Source organism: Pteronotus mesoamericanus, unplaced genomic scaffold (genome assembly GCF_021234165.1).
Source record: "Pteronotus mesoamericanus isolate MK-2021 breed Mesoamerican mustached bat unplaced genomic scaffold, CSHL_Meso_final scaffold_85, whole genome shotgun sequence".
NCBI lineage: Eukaryota > Metazoa > Chordata > Mammalia > Chiroptera > Mormoopidae > Pteronotus > Pteronotus mesoamericanus.
Window position 1 is genome coordinate 6136593 of NW_026555329.1, and position 19887 is coordinate 6156479.

Genomic DNA, 19887 nt, shown 5'->3' on the forward strand with positions numbered 1-19887 from the left:
AAGGGAGCAGGACTCAGCACCCTACCTGGAGCCTAGGATTGATTGCGAAACTGCCCACTGTCGGATTCATGCAGGCCACGTACTGGCAGTTGTGGATCTCTTTAAGCATCACCTTCTGTCTATCGTACCTGAAAGACAGAACGCGGAACCTTACATCTCAAAGCTGAAGATGACAGCCCCACCACATCCACCAGTTCATAAAGGACTTCATCACCAGCTGTCTTCTTTGATCTTTACAACTGCTCTGCGATGCTGAGCTCATTAGCATTATCTCAGAGACAGGAAAACAAAAGCTCAGGAAACTGAAGGCTACATAGCTCCTTTGATGGCAGAATCCACATGTGGAGCCGAATCAATACACGCTATTACTGCTCATTGATTCTCACATGACTCTGTGTCTGGTTAGAAGTACCCACAACAGCCCTGGGCGGGTGGCTAGTTGGTTGGATTGTCATTCCATAAACCAAAAGGTCTCAGGTTTGATTCCCAGTCAGGGCACATGCCTAGGTTGCAGGTTTGGTCCCCCATTGAAGTGCATATGAGAGGCAATGGATGGATGTTTCTCTCTCTCTCTCTTTCTCCCTCCCTTTCTCCTCCATCTAAAATCAATAAGCATGGGAAGGAAGGAGGGAAGGAAGGAGGGAAGGAAGGAAGGGAAGGAGGGAGGGAGGAGAAATGTCCACGGCAAGACTGGGGGCTCTCCCTCCAGTTAACGGCAGGGTCGCAGACTTCAGAACCCAGCTGTTACCAAATGGTTAAGCTTCTCTAGGTAATTTGGGATGAGTTAATGTTAAAGAATTTGATACTTAAGCCAGACAGTTTATATTTCTAGAATACTTTTCAATCCAACTCTTTTCAAGATACAGAGGGAGTCTATTCCATTTAAGATGATGAAAAGAAGATGCAAAGTGAAACCCAAAAGGTATTTCAGAAAATGCCCCTCCTCAGAAGAGGAAGAAATTAGGGTAATTCTACTTGTGAATGTTCATCCCTAATAATAATAGTTAGATTTCGGTAGAGAATAAAACAGAGAACCATTTACCAGTGTCCGTAATCAATGTGCTGCCGAATCAGAGTGTGGGGCTGAACAGTGCCATATAAATCCACTTCAGGGATGTTCATATCGTCAATAAAGTAAACCAATTTTTTATTTCCTTCCGGGCCATAGTTGCGACCAGCTTTTTTCTCTAGAGGTTTCTCAAGAATTCCTGAAACAAATATAAAGTTCTGTCTGATCAGATAAAATGTCCTTAGTCCTTTTTTCTTATTTTTTCCTCATCTTCTGCCCATTTCATCCACTCTTTTGCTTCAAGTATCACCCCTTTGCAGGTTAATACCAGAGCTGTGTCGCTGCTCACTTCCTGTAAATGGTTCTTCATGGCTCTTCCTTTTGGCCTGCCTGTCCCCAGCTCCAGCCCAGGGGGACATGACGTTCAGCTCGTGCACTACTCAGGGGGGCTGGTCTGCCCGCCTGCAACTTCTTCACCCGAAGGAGAGCTTGCACCCTGTCAGCCCCTTGCTCCCCATCAGCACTGCACCATTTCCTACCAGATGAAATACATTTTCTTCAGTTGTATCTCAGCTCTCTCTAGAATTACAATGTCCAACCATCCCAGGTTATCTGGGACTACTGCAGTTTTAGCATCAAAAAGTCCCAAGTCCCAGAAAACCCTTCAGTCTTTGGCAAACCTGACGGCCGGGCACCCTGCGATACAGCTCCGGCCCGCACACCAGCCTTTTCCGTGGCTTCCGCCCCATCGCTGGGATCCAGTCAACTTAGAGATGCGATTCATTGAATGTGTTCCACAATTTTCTCTCATGAGTTTGCTGAAGCTGGTTCTCCTATCCTAAGTGCTTTTTTGCCTGCACACCACCCCATCTCAAGGGTCTGAAATCCTAACTTTCATTAGGAAAATAAGGCTCTTTCTAGTCCCCATGCTAATAGGCAATCTTTAAATCTTATTTATGCCTGTGTCCCTTTCAGGAAATAGCAGGATGAACTCATCCTGCAGTCAAGTACTTTGTTCAACTCTTGAGTTGTAGCCCTAATCTGCCACTTACAAGTGATAAAGTGATCCATTCTTCTGTGTCTCCAAGTGAAAAACATGTCCTAGACACAGTGCTTGGGGAAAAGTAGACAAATAATATATATTGGCTGAATAAAATACTGCTGAGTCAGCCTTTTAACTGTTTTATTCACAAACACAAAGAAACTTGATTAAAAAAGAGATTGCAGGACAATCGCTCTTGGCTGAGTTAATGATATCAGTAAGAAATTTTATTGTTAATACTCTATTGATACTATCGAAGAAAACAGCAACAACACACACTCATGCACAGTCATAACACAGAAACCACATTCCGGACATCTCAGCATGTTGGATAAACTACTGAACAACAATGCATTTTGCTGCTCCCTCCCCGCAATATAACCCCATTACTCTGCTGGACCAAGCGACAGACCTACTGAAATCAGACTTCTTTAATACTTTTCCTCTACTTCCAAAGTCTACTTTGCTTGTCCTTCCTAACTTAGAATGCCCCAAAATGAGTGGTTTTTTGATTACATCGATACACTTATTCAATAGTTTGAAATTCTTCATATAGTTCTTTTAAGATTAATTAACAGCTCACAGCCTGCCATTTCATCAACATGCACTGAACGCACTTCTCCTAGATCGGTCCCTTACTGGGAACGCTAACAGAGCACTCTCCCTACAGTGCACCCTCATGAGGCTCAGGCTGCATAAAACTCACTAAAGAAAACCCAGCAGTTCAGAGGCAAAGCAGTGAACACGACTGATGTAAACTCCTGCTGTTCTAAAGAGTAATAACCCAAATAAAGTCATGAGTGATATAAAAAGCCAGAATCACAACATTTGAACAAACTATATTTACCCAGAATGGTGATAAGTAAAAATTCATCTGAGACCTAAGAAAATGTCTAAAGCCTAGGTGAAGTAATCAACTGTCTGAGTTGCACCTTGCGGTCTTGACAGTTTCTGACATTTTTTTAAAAAACTGATTTGAGAGAAAGAGAGGGAGAGAGAGATTCTGATTTGTTGCTCCTCTTATTTATACATTCATTGATTGATTCTTTTATGCGCCCTGATGAGGGATCAAACCCACTACCTCGGCACATCAGGACAATGGTCTTACCAATGAGCTACCTGGCCAGGGCAACAGCTTCTTATCTCTTGTCTCTGGAAGGTAAACAGGAGGAACACTTACTTTGCAGAGCTGCAGATGTTGTGTAGTAGTTGAAAGGCACCCGGGACACTACGTAATCCTCAGAGAGGCTTGCCAGCATGTCCCCAACAAAGACTGTTTTTCCCACTCCAGCATATCCTACTAGCATTAGGGGTTGTCCTTTCTCAAGCAGCAACTCTATGAAATATCTAAGACGAGTTGTCTCTGATGTGTGAACCAGAACTCTCTGGAAGAAAGAGACGGAATGAGAGAAAGGTCAGAGAAAGACATTCTGAAATTTTCTGTCTGAACCAACATAGTCACTTTAGAATTGAGACCTAATGAATTCTGAGAGCAAGTTAACACCAGTGGGAGAGATCCTGCCTGATTTTGTTTTGAATGGTCAGGGTTCAGGCACCATTGCCTGAGAGAGCAATGGGGAAGTGCCCTTGACCTGCTGTGGTATAAGCAATTGACTTATATTTTCCAGTTTATGTACCAGCACTCAAGGCTCCCTATTGTAGAGCACCTCCACTCTGCCCAACCTTGTGTTAGACATACGACAGATTACAGGAAACATTTGAGAAACTGTCCACCACCCTCTAGTTGCTGACAAAACGTTTGAAATGTCAAGCCCTACGCAAATGAAAGTTGGCAGCGATGTTTGGACCCAGTGAGATTAAGTGGCAAAGCAACTGGGCATCATCCACATGCAAGGAATTAAATGTGGGGAGTGGAACAGTTTGGGGGAAACAGTGGCTTTAAGTGGAACATTCACAAATCCAAAGCACATCTGAAACATATTATGCATTGTTTTGTTAAATTTTTTATAACAATGTTTCTGCTTTGAAAATTGGCTATTTAGATACTGCATTGTTTCTCAAAGAATTTGAGGTAGCTTATGGGAATACAATAGATTAAAGAGCACAAATAAATAATAACCAAGCTTAGGGAACAGACTAATACATAAGATCAGGAAAAGGTGCAGCAGCTATAGACATGCAGGAAAAGAGTCTTACAGAGTAATTAAAAAAGAGTTGACAATTTCTTGATGGCCACATTAAAAAGGGGGTAAAAGCCACATGCAGGATTCATATTGTTCATAAGAAAGACACAAATTCTGTAATGGAGAAAGTTCTTCCCTGTGTGGTCAGCATGGACTGAACACAACTGAGTAGTTCACAGCTCACAGACGGTCACGGTCACGATGGTGAACATTTACTCTAGAGCTTTGTTTTCATTCAGTGATACTCTCAGGGCCTATTAAAAGGCACACGCTGTTCTGTGCTACATTATTTTTTCCCCTCTTTTTAAAATTGAATTTATTGGGGTCACTTGATTAATAAAACCATACAGGTGTCCAACACAACTCTAAACACATCAGCTGCCCACCGCATTGTGCACTCACCACCAACGTCAAGTCTATTTCCACCCCCTTCTATCCCTGCTTTGCCCTCCCACCGCCCCCTCCCCTTTCACTCTGGCTATCACCGTACTGTTGTCTGTGTCTGTTTTTTCCCCCTAAACCCCTTCACTTTTTCACTCAGTCCCCTAACCCCACTCCTCCCTGACAGCTGTCAATCTGTTCTCTGTATCCATGAGTCTGTTTCTATTTTGTTCGTTACTGTGTTCTTAGATTCCACATATAAGTGAAATCATATGGTATTTATCTTTCTCTGACTTGTCCTAGATGACCTTCTTTATTATTAGTGTTGCATTTTGTAATATTTTTTTTCTCCTTTCTTGCGGCTCATTGTCATCATCTGCTGCGTAATTTGGCTATTAACTTTTTTCTCTACACATTAACACCAATCATTAACTTTTACTGAGAGCCGAGTACATGACAGGGACAATGCTAAGCACTTTATATACATTACATCATACGATACTCATAACAAATCTATGGAGGAGAGTTTTATTATTTTGCTTTCAGAGATGATGCAACTACAGCCTTCAGAGCTGTGATACAATCTCTGATGCGTAAGCCACCCCGTCGAGGGTATTTTGTTATGGCAGCTGTAGAAAACTAATACAAATAAAGTAGGCCCCTAATCCAATATGCCTTAGCGTTCTTATAAAAAGGGAATTTTGATCACAGAGACACAAACACAGGGAAAGTGACATGAGACAACTGGAGGGAAGGCGGCCACAGACCAAGGACACCAAGACTGCAGCAGGCCCCGGAGCCCGGCAGAGGCGTGAGACACGTTCTCCCTCACAGGCCTCAGGAGGAATGAATCTGCTGGCTCCTTGATTTTGAACTTCAAGTCTCCAGAACCACGAGACAATTTCTGTTATTGAAACCACTTTGTTTATGGTGCTTTGTGACAACAGCTCCAGGAAACTTCCTCATCGGGTTTTCTCATTTGACAGTAGCTGCCCCTAATTAATGCCATGATAGTCACCTATATTGTATTCATACAGTCCTACTTGAAATGAGAAGCTCCAAATCAATCAGAATGACATGATTTTGAGAAATAAATATAATAAAAAGTAAAACAGTTCTCGCTAGGTGGCTTAGTTTGTTGGAGCATCGTCCCGTGCACCGGAAGTTTGTGGGTTCCATCCCTGGTCAGGGCGTGTACGGGAGGCAACCCATCAATGTTTCTCTCTCCCCCGCCCACCTTCCCCTCTATCTAAAATCAGCAAACATACCCTTGGGTAAGGGTTTTTTAAAGAGAAGAAAAATAAATTGAGGCAGAATTAGAATTTGAACAAAAAGTAACTTGACAGAAGAGAAATGTATAAGAATGATCTACGAAGAGAAACAATAAAAATGAGAGAAAGTTCCATTTAGATTTGTCCACTGCTGCATAAATTTGAAACACAACTTGAGGAAACTAAACATATTCATTTTATGACTTGGTGGGGGGGTTAAAGGAAAGAAGTTATATATCAAAGTGCTAAGAAATTTACTATAAGGTCAGAAATAAGAATCCACTGGACTACAGAAATGTGCCTCTAACTTTTAATAAAACTCACAAAGTTTCTAGGAAAAGATAAAGATAGTGGTGATCACAGAAATAAGTTGAAATTTTTAAAAAGAGGCTCCAGCAATGCAATAGCCATTTCACTAACTGTTCTTTAACTGAGAGTCTTCCCTCTCAGGAAATACGCATGTGCTGAGCATCTCAACAATATCTTACCCACCAGGCGGGCAGAAAGACTGCTAAAGAACAAAACAAAACAAACAAACAAAAAAAGCTCACACCAGCACTGTGAAGCTTTAAATGACTACGTTCCACACACCTACCTGCAGCGGTACACCTGGATCCATCGTAAATTTGGGGATTTTATCCGTCCAAGGCAAAAACTTCTTAGTATTATGGTCCAGATAATAATCAAAGATTGTTCCTTGAGATGGAAACTTGACTGCTTTCATCTCCTTATGCCACCACCGACTGAATTCTGCTTGACAACCAGAAAGCTAAGAACAAGAGAGATCCTTATTGCAGGCTTAACAGTGATTCTGAACACGTGCAAAAGCCCCTCCAAATCCTGCTGAATGCAGTGTTTGTAGTGCACAGAGTCATAATGACAAATGGGACTCAAAAACTGACCCACGGAAAAGAAATCGCTACAAGCTATAAGGAGTGATGCTGTCAGAAAGGCAGAAAACTGTAATTGCCATATATCCATTGGGTACACATTGTCTGGAATAACTATTAACTTAAAAAGCAAGGTAAGGTTAGGTGAACCTTAAATTACCCCTGGGTTATGAAACTGAATAAGGACCTATTATACCAATTACAATACTACCTACCATTAGACAGTGGTTATCAAACATTGGCGTTGACTTCTTTAAAGTGATAATAAAGTATTCAAATCAACTGATGGTAAATGAGAAAATTAAGAACAAAGGCATACTTTATAAAATTGGTAACATTATTTAAATATCTTTTATTTGCATTTATAGCATCCTTGGAATTGTGTTGAAATATCCTTTCCTTTATAAAATTATGAAGATAATAAATGATCATTTTTAATAAATGTCTTTATTTAGAAAAGTAAGCAATTAGCAATCCTATTTCATCCCTTCAAATCATTCCTGAAACCTTGTTAGCCTTTGAAATGCTAAATCTGGGAGCTGCCGCATGAGGGATGGAGGGGTGAAGAAAGACATGAACTTGGCTTTCTAGCAGGGCACAACTGAGTGGTCTCTAAAAACTCCAAAGTGACAAACTCCTGTTCTCCAGTGAGACTAGAATGGCAGAAAACAGGCAGTCCCTGCTCAAAGGTCCTTGTTTGTACATGACAATAGGTACAAGCCTCAGTTAGGGTTTGGAAACTAGAAGCGGGGAACAGCAGCTGGGCACTAGCAGCTAACGCGCCCTTCTCGCCACAGAAGGCCCGGCCTAGTGACTTATGTGTGTGCAGGAGGGTCTGGTAGAGTGAGTTTTCATGAACTCTAAAAACCCTGGGGGTGGGGGATCCCAACACTGTGCGTGTCCATTGCATTCAACTACCATTTTCTCCAGAGAAATTCTCAAGCCTGCTTTTATTTTGGTGTCCTTGTGTCCGGGACACCATGGGTAGAGACAGACAGACAGCTGGAGGATAGGAGAGGCTGAGAGGGGAGATCGGCCTTTGCAGGAGGAGCTTGCTCACCATCTCCCAAACAAGCTCACACTCCGACCACTGCCACCCATGGGTCAGCGAGCTTAGGCTCATTTCAGTTATTTTCAGATGGGTGACAGGAACTAAGTAGTCATCCTACCAAAACTGGCCTTAAATCAAGTTCATTCAGGGGGTATTACTTATCTGGCACCCTTCTCTTAGGAAGAATGCACATGATTTCTACTTTACATCAAAATTTGCTTACAGTACCTAACCACTGTATCAGTAAGGTCATTTTGGTGACAAATCTCTTATTCATCAACTCACTTAATGAAATGCATTTATTCTATAGCGGGAAAGAAAACTAGCGAAGTTTCTGCCCTCACAAAGTTTATGGGGAAGATAGAGGAGGAGACATGAGGAGACATGGGGGTAGCAGAGATGAAGCCAATAAATGCAGAAATGAACAAATTAGGCATCTTGAAAGGGAAGTTTGCTACAAGGGAGACTAACAGGGATGAATCTATTTTAACTGGCTGTTCAGAGCAGCCATGTCTGAGAACAGGCGCAGACTGGGGAGAAGGCCGCTCCCGTTTGCAGGAAGACGCCAGCAGGTGCAAAGACCTCAGGGTATGAAAGAATTTGTTGTGCTCAAGACCTGTGCAGCCGGTGGGGTGGGAGGGGAAGGCATGGCAGAGGACGAGTGGGGAGAGATCCAGAGGCCTTGTATGCGGTATTAGAATTTTTAACTTCGTCTTAAAAGCAATAGAAACCCTAATTGGCAGGTACAAAATAGTTACTGGATATAAAGTACAGCAGAGGGAATAGAGTATAGTCAATACTATTGCAATAACTGTGCACGGGGCCAGGGGGGTACTGGAGATTGGCGGGGGGTGACCACTTGTAAAGCATATGACTGCCTAACCACTATTCTGGTCGCCTGAAACCAATACGAAAGAATACTGAAAGTAAACTGTAATCGAAAATTGTTTAAAAGAGGCGAAAAGTAATAGAAATCCATTAAAGTGTTTTTAATTCTAGAGTATATCAAAAATTCAGTTTACATTTAAAAAAACCCTACTCTGGCTGCTGAGCAGATAATGGATTATAGGGCAAGCACAGAAGCCCAAAGACCAGTGACAAGGTTACTTCAGAAGCCAGTGAGGAATGATGATGGCAGTTTACGGGAGCCCAGGGAGAGGTGATGTAAGACCTATTTTGGAAGTGGTCTGCAATGGCCAGGGCTGAGCACACCGGTCCCAAGTTGCTCTGTTGCAGCTTGAACCCGGCTAAGGTATTGGCTAGCTGCACGGCCTCGAGCAGGCTAACTTATCCAAGTTTCAGCTCCTTCTTATACAAGAAAAAAGAGGATAGTTGTACCTGTCCTAGGCCTCCCCACCCATGGAGGGGTGAAGAAAGACATGAACTTGGCTTTCTAGCAGGGCACAACTGAGTGGTCTAGGCAAAAGACCATGGGGGTTGGGCTGAGGGGAAAGTCTGCATGTGGTCTCCACACAGAAGCCTGTGGCTGCTGCAAATTGCGCTTTTGAGAAAAACCACGTGAAGTCCTCCAACACCAATTTTTGACTCTCACTCCAAGCTAAGGGCTGTTATTCTTCAGAAAGCACTTGGAGATTCCAGAAGAAAATGCAGCTTCTAAGAAGGATCAAAAATAAGATGTAGGAGGCCATGTACCTGTTCTAGGACTATAGGAATTGAACCTAATCCTAAGAATTCAAAAATCTTTGTGCTACCACATTACACCAAATCCTAAGTAAGGTCAGCTAAATTAAGCTACCGGATCCATACCCCGAAAATGTTGGTTTATATCCTTCCTGTACTAATAAATCCCATTGTCTTCTACAGGTTTGATTTTTAAGTGTCAATGAGATAGCTTATGAAAAGCCCTCAGCACATTCCTCGCAGAGAGCAGGCATTCAGATTTGTTGAACTAATATATGGCTGTCCTAAGGCTATTTCTGTGTCTGCTTCATTCATGTTTCCACCCTCATAGCGTCTCTTTCCAATGCTTCACAGTTGGACCCCTTTTGAAAATTTAAAGATGATGATGATGATGATGATAATGACTATCGATTAGGGAGAAAGTGTCTGCAGAGACAGGTGACCACGGTGATGCCCAGCTGCTAGCCTGAAGGCTGACAGGTTTGGAAACTGGGAAGATGAAAAGAGGATTATCTGGGAGGAAGAGGGGGAGGGTGGAGGGTCAGACGTACAAAGATCTCAGCAGTCAACATCCTACTCCTGTAATTTCCCCTGGTTTTACAGTCCTGGAAAAGGGAAAACCTTGTGGAGAACACAGGAAAAAGACGATGGGGTTGGGCTGAGGGGAAATTCTGTATGTGGTCTCCCCACAGAAGCAGCCTGTGGCTGCTGCAAATTGCACTTTTGAGAAAAACCACATGAAGTCCTCCAACACCAATTCTTGACTCTCACTCCAAGCTAAGGGCTATTATTCTTCAGAAAGCACTTGGAGATTCCAGAAGAAAATGCAGCTTCTACGAAGGATCAAAAATAAGATGTAGGAGGCCAAGTGAATATCGCAGTTACTTATAGATGTAATTTCTGGTAACCTAGTGACCAGGAGCAGGACTGAGCCACTGGTTAGAGCAACCATGGATTTTACGACCCCCAGTGATGCCTTCCAATTCAAACTCCCTGTTTACATCTGGAGATGTCTGGGGATGCCTGCAAGCTGTGTGCCATCTGGTTTTAATGTAGAGATTTAGGGGCACGTGTTGAAGCACTATGACCAAGAGAGAGCCTGGGGGGGGAGGGTGTGGTATTAGGAGCCATGCCTGGGTGGCAGTCCTGATGTTGTCATTTCCTATCAGTGTAACCTTGGTCAAGTTACTTCACTTCTCTGAGCTTTACTCTATCTGGTGGAGACTAGATGCACAGATTTCTAACACTGAAAAGCTCCCACTTTGCCCTTTGGCTAGTCTAAGCATATGCCATAAGCATATGTGTGCATATGCGTGCGTGCGTGCGTGTGTGTGTGTGTGTGTGTGTGTGTGTGAGGTGTATGTTTGTGAAAGTTCTTGTCTCAAGTATTTGCTCAAAAGAAATCAGAAGCCACACACAGGTTATACCAGAAGTGCTGTGTAGGAATGACAGCTTGGCTGTAGGCCATGGGAAAGACCAATGTAAAGGAACTAGCCTGGGGTTGGCTAGTACCCTGGGAATTATATGTAAAACTGAGTAGCAGGAAAAGAGACTGGAGACAAAGAAACCAATCTGAAGGTTATTATAAGCTTTGGATGGAAGTGCATCCCCCACCCCCACCCCCCGCCCCCGCAAAATAACCCCTAAAGCAATAGTATTGCAGGTGGGGCCTTTGGGAGGTGATTAGATTTAGATGAGGTCATGAGGGTGGGGCTCTCATGATGGGATTAGTGCCCTTACTAGGAGAGACACCAGAAAGCTTTTTATCTTTCTCTCTCTGCCCTGTGAGGAAACAGGGAAAAAGCAGCCATCTACAGGCCAGGAAGAGGGTCCGCACCAGAACTTGACCAAGCTGGCACCCTGACCTTGGACTTCCAGCTTCCAGAACTAAGAGAGAGTAAATTTCTGCTTGGTATTATATTACGGAAGCCCAAGCAAGGACACTGTGACAGCCCAGGACAATCTCAATACGTTTCACTCTTGAATTAGGGCTACAGGGGTGAAGAAGAGGGGGCAGATTCAATAGCTATTTTGTAATTGACACTGAAAGCAGCCAGTGAATGAGGAGGCCTAATGCCTCCCAGGTTTTAGAGCTGAGCAGCTGTGGGGAATGAGAGCGCTACTTAAGAGGAGGAAGAATAAAGAGGTAGGGCACGTTTGGGGCAGGGCAAGTGAAGAGCTCTGTCTCAGGCACGCTGCCAGCACTGCCCCAGAGGCCTGGGGGCCCAGAGCCTGAGCTTGGAGGGCAACCTGGTGCAGGGCTATGGAGCTGGCATTGTCGGCCACGGTCAGAATAATCAGTCTGCCTGAGTTTGCCTGGACAACGCCCAGGCTGAGGAGAGAGCAGGGTAAGTAGGATAGATTTCTGTAATGTAGGAAAAACATAGGGGTCACAGAGTACACAAACCCTTCGAAATAAACCTCATTCTGTAAACTGTTTCTAAACACACCTGATCTTGCAGCAGAGAGCCCCCAAAGGCCCAGATACAAGCAAAGACGAAATAGACTTCATAAACTTCTTTTGGGCTGTCCGAAGGTACATTTTCCGGAGTCAACAGACATTCCAGAAGAGCACAAATAGTCTAAAGAATAAGAAATATGTATTAATTTAGGGCAACATTTTCCCAACACTGGAGTATGTCACAAATCTCATTAGCAAATCCACTTTACCCTTAAGAGAGTATATCATTTTTCCCAACTCTGTGATTCGCTACCTTGGGAGAGACTGCCTCAGGTTTCTCCCTCAGTGGAAAACCCCCACCAATTTTAATCAGGCCAGTCTTCTAAGTAATAACAAACTATTAAAAAATTAAAATCTAAAATTGTCCAATTAATAGTCACTGTAACAGACAGAAATACATATAAGCAAAATAATAATAATAATAAGGGGGATATATCTATGCTTTCTTTTTTTTATAAATAGGGAATCAGACCACAAAGGGTATTCTATAACCCTCTTTCTAATGTCTGAGTACAAACCAAAGACATCTTTTCTTACCAGTAAGTCTTGCCCTACATCATTGGGAATGAATGAAAAAAATTGCACTGGAATTTTTTTCCACTGGAAAGGAAAAATTTTTTTGCACTGGAAGGAAAGGCTTATTGAACTATCCCCTCTTGATGGTTAGACACCCTCTCTCCCTCAGGGCTTTGATGGCCCCTGTCCCCACCTGTTGTTGTCCATTTAGAACGTCAGACTGGCCGCCGTGGCCTGCGGCATGTTTTTGGACCTCAGACTAAATTTAGCCTTGGAAGAAATGCTGTTCAGGAGCCTGTTCTTCATACACTCCGGGTGAACCCCGAGGGTGTGAAGCCTGCCCCCCGTTCAGGGTATCAGGTCAGTAATGAGGGGAATGTGGCAGCCACAAAGGCCTTTCCCGTGTGAAATGGTAACCAGTGACAAGCAGGGTTTTGAGGGAGTTCTCTACAGCGCAATTAGTCATCGTGAACTCCCATTGTCACAGCCCCTCAAACTCAGGATGCCCTTTCCTTAGTTTTTGGAAACAGCAACAGGTTTTTATCACTGTCATGTACACAGCAGTGCGAGCTTTGATGAAGCACAGGAGGACGGGCCCTCCCCCCCAGCCATGAAGGAGGGAGAAATCCACGATGAGGTGGCTCATGGGTCCTGGAAATAGTGTGGAGAGGCTTTTCATTTTAATGGGGAAGAGGACCTGTTGTATTTTTCCACCTTCTCTCTTGATTTCTAGTACTTTGCATGGTGTTATGTTTGCCAACTTAAAATCACTTGCTAATGATTTTAACTCACCAATTTGTTATCAAGAAAAATAATGGACAACTCTGAGGCTTTGCTATTTCTGAGTCGAAGCCATGTTGGTCTAAGGAACCGTTCGAGTCAAAACAAAAAGACTGTAAGGTCTCAATGTTACATTATCAATTGATTTTAACACTCTAGTAACTTATGGGGTTTTTTTTTTTTTTTTTTTTTTCTGTTTTCTCCCAAACACAGTACTTGGGAAACATTTTGAGCTCTGTGTCAGCAATAATAAAATCACCTTAAATACACCAAATACACCTTAAATACACCAAAATTAAGGAAGTTTGATATACTGGAAAATATAATGCACTAATTTCTTAAAGTAGCTTTTTAAGCTATTCCCTTTTATGCCCATTTTTTTGTTTAAAATCCCTGTCCTTATAAGTAGCCACAGAAAAGAGGCTATTGTATAAAACAGCTAAGAAGGAGCTGAGGATAAAATGCCATTTCTGAATACTACAAAAGGAGGAAGTCATATTAATTCCTACTGACCTATTTTCACACTACTCTTGAATGAAAAAATTCACACCACAGAGAATCACACAAATACACAAGTCAACTTGAGAAAGAACACGACCATGCTTTTTACAAGTATTACACCAGAGGAAGTCTAATTAGGCTAACCACATAATTAATTCATTATGAATAAATTCAGACCTGCTTTCAGAAATAAATTATACCTCAGATAATTACTGCTGAAGACTAGCGTTTACTTAATTGGTGTGTGAATTATCCAAAAACCTGAACTTTCTCTTCTTATTATGCTTGTGACTTTTTCTAATTTAGCTTCAAACAAATTCGGTAACATAGTAAGTTAATGGTAACAAAGTACTTTGAAACCAATTTTGCTCCTGTAGGAAAAACAGAAAGGTTTCTAATTATAAATCTTTCGTGAAGTTTTGTGCTTGTCAGGGCTGGGGACAGTTCCTTTCCATGCTGAGATTCAGATCACAGCCTTCGCTTCTATGTACTGTGAATTATTTGCTTCCATGACAACATACCGCATATACCCTTCACTCTTACCAGCTGTCTCACAAGTATGAAAAGAAATAATTACCCTGGGAATATTAGGACCTGTCCGTGTAGACTGACCTGACCTTATGAATGTTTTGGGGAGGGGGAGGAGAGACAGAAAAGAGAAGAGAGGATGGTAGGTCTGTGGGGAGTGACGCCTATGTGGTTGAGTCTAGAAACTTTCTCTTACTCAACGGTCAGTGTCTTTAATGACACGGAGTTTTTGTATTCAGAAGATACCCTGAGCACCTTCTCCAGGCCAATTATGTAGGATACAGAAAAACAAATAAAGCTGTTACAATTTTGCCCTTCTTATTCTATTTAAATATACTTGGGAAAAACACATGATTCAATAAAGACATATTCGGCACCTACTATATGCTAGTACCCATGTAAGTCTCTGGAAATGTGAAAATGAATATAAGGTAGCTTCGGCCCTCTAGTTCACGACCTTGTGAAAGAGATCACAAACCTGAAGGATAAGAGAATGGGACGGGTATGTGCCAGGGGTTTGCAAAAGGCACCAGGGAACACGGGGGTTAGGGAATGAGGGTTGGAGAAACCTCAGCTCCAGCATCATTTCCTGTCATCTTGATCAGCTGGCACTACCTCATCCGGACTAGAATGTTAGGCTGTGTCGCAGAAGACAAACCTGCACCAGGCTGTTCTCTGGAATCGAAGTGATGGTTTTAAAGCTTGTCCTCAGCTTATCCAAGCACGCAGGAACGTATTTATCAAAAAGAATCGTTAAATTGGCCTTTTCTGATTGATGCTGCCTTCTGTCTATCCAACTGGCCACATACCTGAAAGGGAACACAGGAAAGCTTTGACTGAACCCTCGGCTTCAAAAGCAGAACTTCACCTCAGAAGCATCCCCTTCCACGCAGCGTGGCCAGCATTTCAGGGACATGTTCAGCAAGCTCATCCTCCTTCTAAAGCTGCAAATATTTTCAAATGACCCTTTAAAAACTTTTTAATGGCCATTTTTACCTTAATGAAAAGGATGTAAAACACACTCCTAACAGCACAGAGAAGCCACACAAAGCAGACTGTAAGTAGGCCATTACTGAGCACTGACAAGGAAGTGCAGTCTGTCATTTCCTGGAGGGCTGAAACTATCCCCACAGCGTAAACCTTATTTATGAAAACAGCTAGGGATTTTTCTTGATTAATCTCAGCATCAATTACTTAGTAATGAGGAATCAGTTACAAATAAAAAGGTGAAAATTCCATAGGGGGGACTTCAAAGTCTCCCTCCCCTTTTCCACTGGACTGAATGTAACTGTAACCTCATAATTGATAACACATTTCCAATATCTGGCTCTGAAATGGTATCTCATTCTTGGGAACAGGTGTATTAATCTGAAACTTATACAATGTTATCAATTTTGATACAATATCTCTAACTTATTAATAAAATAATACTTATCAATGGAATGAAGCACTGCTTAGCAGCATCCACAGTAGTCTCTGGGGAGAAACTATATGATGTTAAATGAAAAATATCTGCTCAAAAAGTTCTCATTAAATAGGAAGCAGTGCTAATAAATACATTTAGCTGCCAGTAGAGAAAGCATGTATCCAGGCCAATTACAACTATACCTTGCTTCAGGCAAGTCAGAGTTCACATTTTCAGCATCAGAAAAAATTAAGACAAGATGATTAGTTTATAAGAAGGCTCCCTTTGATTTTCACAAGGCTTCACAATAGGGTGTTATTAAATATTCAGCTACCTTAATACTATTGTTAGACTTAAGCAATATGAACTGTCAAAGCTTTGCTCAGGTCCAGGAGGAATGGTTTTCAGTTGAAGTCCAGGCGTAGGATGGTAACTTGAGAGAGCATATCTGGGTGACGGTGCCCAAGGACACTGAGAAACAATGGACAACAGGTGTTGGTTACTGGGCCCCAGGGCTGGAAGGCCACACCGACTCCTCAGCTACTCCTCTTACTGCACCAGCTGCTGGGAGTGGAATCCTCGAGTCCAGAACTTACTGTTGATGGGGGCAGGGCGGGGGTTGTTCAGAGAGAGGGAACTCTAAAGTCAAATTTTCTGGATCTGAATCCCAGCTCCACCATTTTTTTTAAACTTTGTTACTTTGGGCAAGTTACTAAACCTCTCTTTGCCTAAAAAAAAAAAAAAATTCTTGTTAATCCAAATTTTCAGATATTTTCTTCCAATTCCTGTGCCTGTCTCTACTTTTTTGATATCTCAACAGACTTATATGAGCTATCTAGAACTCTTCCAGTAAACTTACTTAGAACTCAGAATTAAAGTAAAATAGTATTTGGTTTCTATAGCAAGGCACATGTGTATATGATTTTAAGGCTACTGTCTGACCTGATATGCTCCATATCTGTAAAGTGTGGACATAAATTTATTTTTTAAAATAGCTCAGTGAATTTTAAAAGAAATATTCTAAGAAGGTTACATGACAATTAGTCCTTAAATGGAACCCCACAGAGACACAATGAACATAGTATTTCATAACTTCTATCTATAACATCTCATCAGTTATCACAATATGAGATTAAAAAAATAGATTTCCTGATTCTGCTCACTGAAAGGACCTAGAAGCAATGACGTAGCAATGGCAGTGAGCACACCTAGCATCCCTATATTGCATTCTAAACAGCATCCCTTATATGAGAAGTAGTTTCTTCTGGGTCCTTGGAGAAATGGCTGAATCAGGCCTCAGGTAAGGAAAATCTGAGATAAGTCAGAGGTATCTTTTCTAGCCAGAAAGCAAAGTACTCAGAGACTTAGAAGAACAAGAAAAAAAGAAAAACACAGAAGTGGCTGGTTTGAAGAGGTTCCTGCTGGCAAAATTTGGGACAATTTGAGCATACAAAAGAATAGTATAGGTAATGAATTATTACCCATTGAACCTAAATAAAAGGCATAAGTAGAAAATGATACTCCTAAAAAATGAAAGGAAAAAGGAGAGAAAGGCAGAAAGAGAGAAAGGCAAGGGGGAAGAAAAAATAGAAGAGAAAAAGTTCTTTAGAGAAAAATGTCACCTAATAAATGCAGATAGAGGGACTAAATTAGGAAATCGCCACTTTGCAGCCACGAATGGGTGGTTCTTTAAAATATCTCTTATTCTCTTCAAAAGTGTAAATGTCATGAAAGAAAGAGGTGGGGGGATGTGGACATCTAATGAACAAAATAAACTGATGAACAAAATAGAAACAGAGGCATGGACACATGGAACAGACGGACAGCTGTCAGAGGGGAGAGGTTTGGGGAGTCGGGTGAAAGAAAGTGAAGGGATTACACACGCACACGCACACATATGTGTATACACACACATACAACACACACAGACAACAGTGTGGTGATGGCCAGAGGGAAATGGGGGGTGGGGGTAGGAAGAGGTGGGCAAAGGCAAGATAAATGAGGATGGTTGGAAAGACAGTTTGCTTGGGGCGATGGGCGCATGATACAGCCGACAGGTGTTTTGTTGGGTTGTACACTTGAAACCTGTATGGTTTTGTGAATCAATGTCACCATAATAAATTCGATATTAAAAAAGAAAAAGGTGGGGGGGCTATTCTAGATTAAAGAAGCTAATGGAGACTAGCAGATGTGATGCATGACCCTTGTTTTGATGCTTGATTTCTTAAAAAGCAATGCAGAAAATTCCTGGAGTAAGTGGGAAAATTTGAAAAAAAAAAATGACTGTTTATCAGATAATGTTTCAAGGATAAATTTCTTATGTATGCTAATTATACTGTGTTCGTGTAGAAGAATATCTTAGTTCTTAGGAGATAAACACTGAAGAACTTAGGGATGAAATGTCTCAATGTGTCTGACTTATTTTGAAATAGTTCATCAGAAATAAATAAAAATGGAAAATGCATGTGTCTCTGTGCCTGTGAGAGAGTGTGCGCCCAGCCAGACAGAAGCCAAATGCGGTAAGAGGGTAGCAATGGGTGAGTGCAGGGAAAGAGGCCGCGGCGGCACGGGGGTCGTGGGTGCTGCTGCCTTTTCAACTTTCCTATAACTGTTAACACTTTCAAATTCAAAAATTGAGGCCTGACATACTGGTTTGGAAAACTGGGTTAATCATTATATCAATCTCAGAAGTTAATTAAGGATTAAATGAGTTAGTACATGTAAAGCTACCACATTATTAGTATCATGACATTAAAGTAAGGTAGGAAAGTATCCAATAAATATGAAGTGAAAAAGACACTCCCCAACCAAAAACAGCCATTTTTTTTTGTAGTTTTCATTGAAGGTTTGCAGCGGTAGGAGGTGAAAATATAAAAATATCATTTAGAGAAGATCCCTATTGCTTTGAATCATGACCTGGATGGACCTTTTGGTCATACACATAAAAATGAAAAAACCTCGCCTTAGATCTGAGATGAAACAAAAACCTCCATAAAATGAAATGTAATGGTGAAGACAGACTGGTTTAACTTGCTGAGGAATGCAAATTGAGTGTCTCTTTATCCAGCCTGTGACCTTTGACTCACTAGCTACAAAGTCCTCCTTTACACAGCTTTTGTTAGCACGCATGCATCTCTTCGCGATGTTATTGGGACTGAATTACATAGACCTGGGGAACTGAGGTTCACTACTGAAATTAGCACACTCTGGGGTGAAGTTGCGGGGGGTTCAGGAGTCCTCTGAAGGAAACAGGGGCAGAGACTGACCGCGCTGTCTGTATGGTGGGGGGTCCATGGTACTGGAGAGTCTCTTTCAGCGAGCCCCCATCCAATGGAAGGAAGCGTCCTAGGAGGTCCTCAGAACACTAGCTGGGGACAGGAGGTGGATGCCCAAGAAGAACTCCTCACTTTAGATTAAAAATCACTCCCTCTCCAACCCCCATCCAACAAAGCTTTGTTCCACACGAAAGCCTGAACACAGCTCTCCTTTGCTGCCGAGTTAAGGGAGGAGACTTGTAGTGAGCAAATCAGCACACAGAAAAGCAGCCTGGAGAGGTGCCTCAGCAGGCGTTTGGCTTGAACAGGTGTCTCCCTCACATTAGGAGAGCGCGGGGCGGGGGGTGGGGGGGCGGGAGGATCGGCAGGGTAGGAGGACTACTGACAAAGGGCGGGCACGGCGCCGGACACTGGGAGGAAGGGGCCGTGCCAGGTGAATAACTGAGCAATGGCTGTTGCACTCCCGCCTGCAAGGACGAAAGAGTGGAGGACTACCAGGCCCAGAAGGAAAGAATCTTCGGAAGAGATTTGAGAGGAGCTGTGACCTGCAGTTGAGGGACACAGTCATCTGATGTGACCCTGCAGGGAGGGAGCCAAGGGAATAAATAGCCTGACTTCATCTCATCTCTTCTCTCCCTCTCATTTCCTGCCAGCACTCCTCCCTGGCCAATGTGACCAGGAGCCACAGGGCGAGGAGTGCACTGAAGTGGCCCTCACACGACACGGGGGGAGTGGCCCTCAGAGCACAGGGGAGGGCATAGCAGCGCCTGACTCAAGAAACACACCCGCCACAGCACGTGCTCATGTGCTGGCTCGGGTGTTTCCGCAGCCCACAGCGGAAATGCTAACGGAGGTGACAAGTGACCACCAGGACGAATGACAGGAACTATGCACACGTGAAGAGTAAGTGACTGGGCACAAAAAGCTTGTTCTAAGTCCAAGCATTACCAACTGTTCGCATATGCACATTATATGTATACATACATACACAA

At 42.6% G+C, this 19887-nt stretch overlaps 1 protein-coding gene across 2 annotated transcripts in view; it reads right to left on the reverse strand.

Annotated features, from left to right (window-relative positions):
• Positions 1-19887, reverse strand: part of DNAH11 (dynein axonemal heavy chain 11) — a 251134-nt gene that overhangs the window by 117788 nt on the left and 113459 nt on the right. For both annotated transcript variants that reach the window (XM_054564603.1, XM_054564601.1), the window contains exons 43-48: positions 14874-15024; positions 11880-12011; positions 6443-6616; positions 3232-3436; positions 1043-1208; positions 26-128 (exon numbers count right to left, since the gene is read on the reverse strand). In XM_054564603.1, the coding sequence (XP_054420578.1) occupies positions 26-128; positions 1043-1208; positions 3232-3436; positions 6443-6616; positions 11880-12011; positions 14874-15024 (931 nt within the window). The remainder of the gene's footprint in view (positions 1-25; positions 129-1042; positions 1209-3231; positions 3437-6442; positions 6617-11879; positions 12012-14873; positions 15025-19887) is intronic.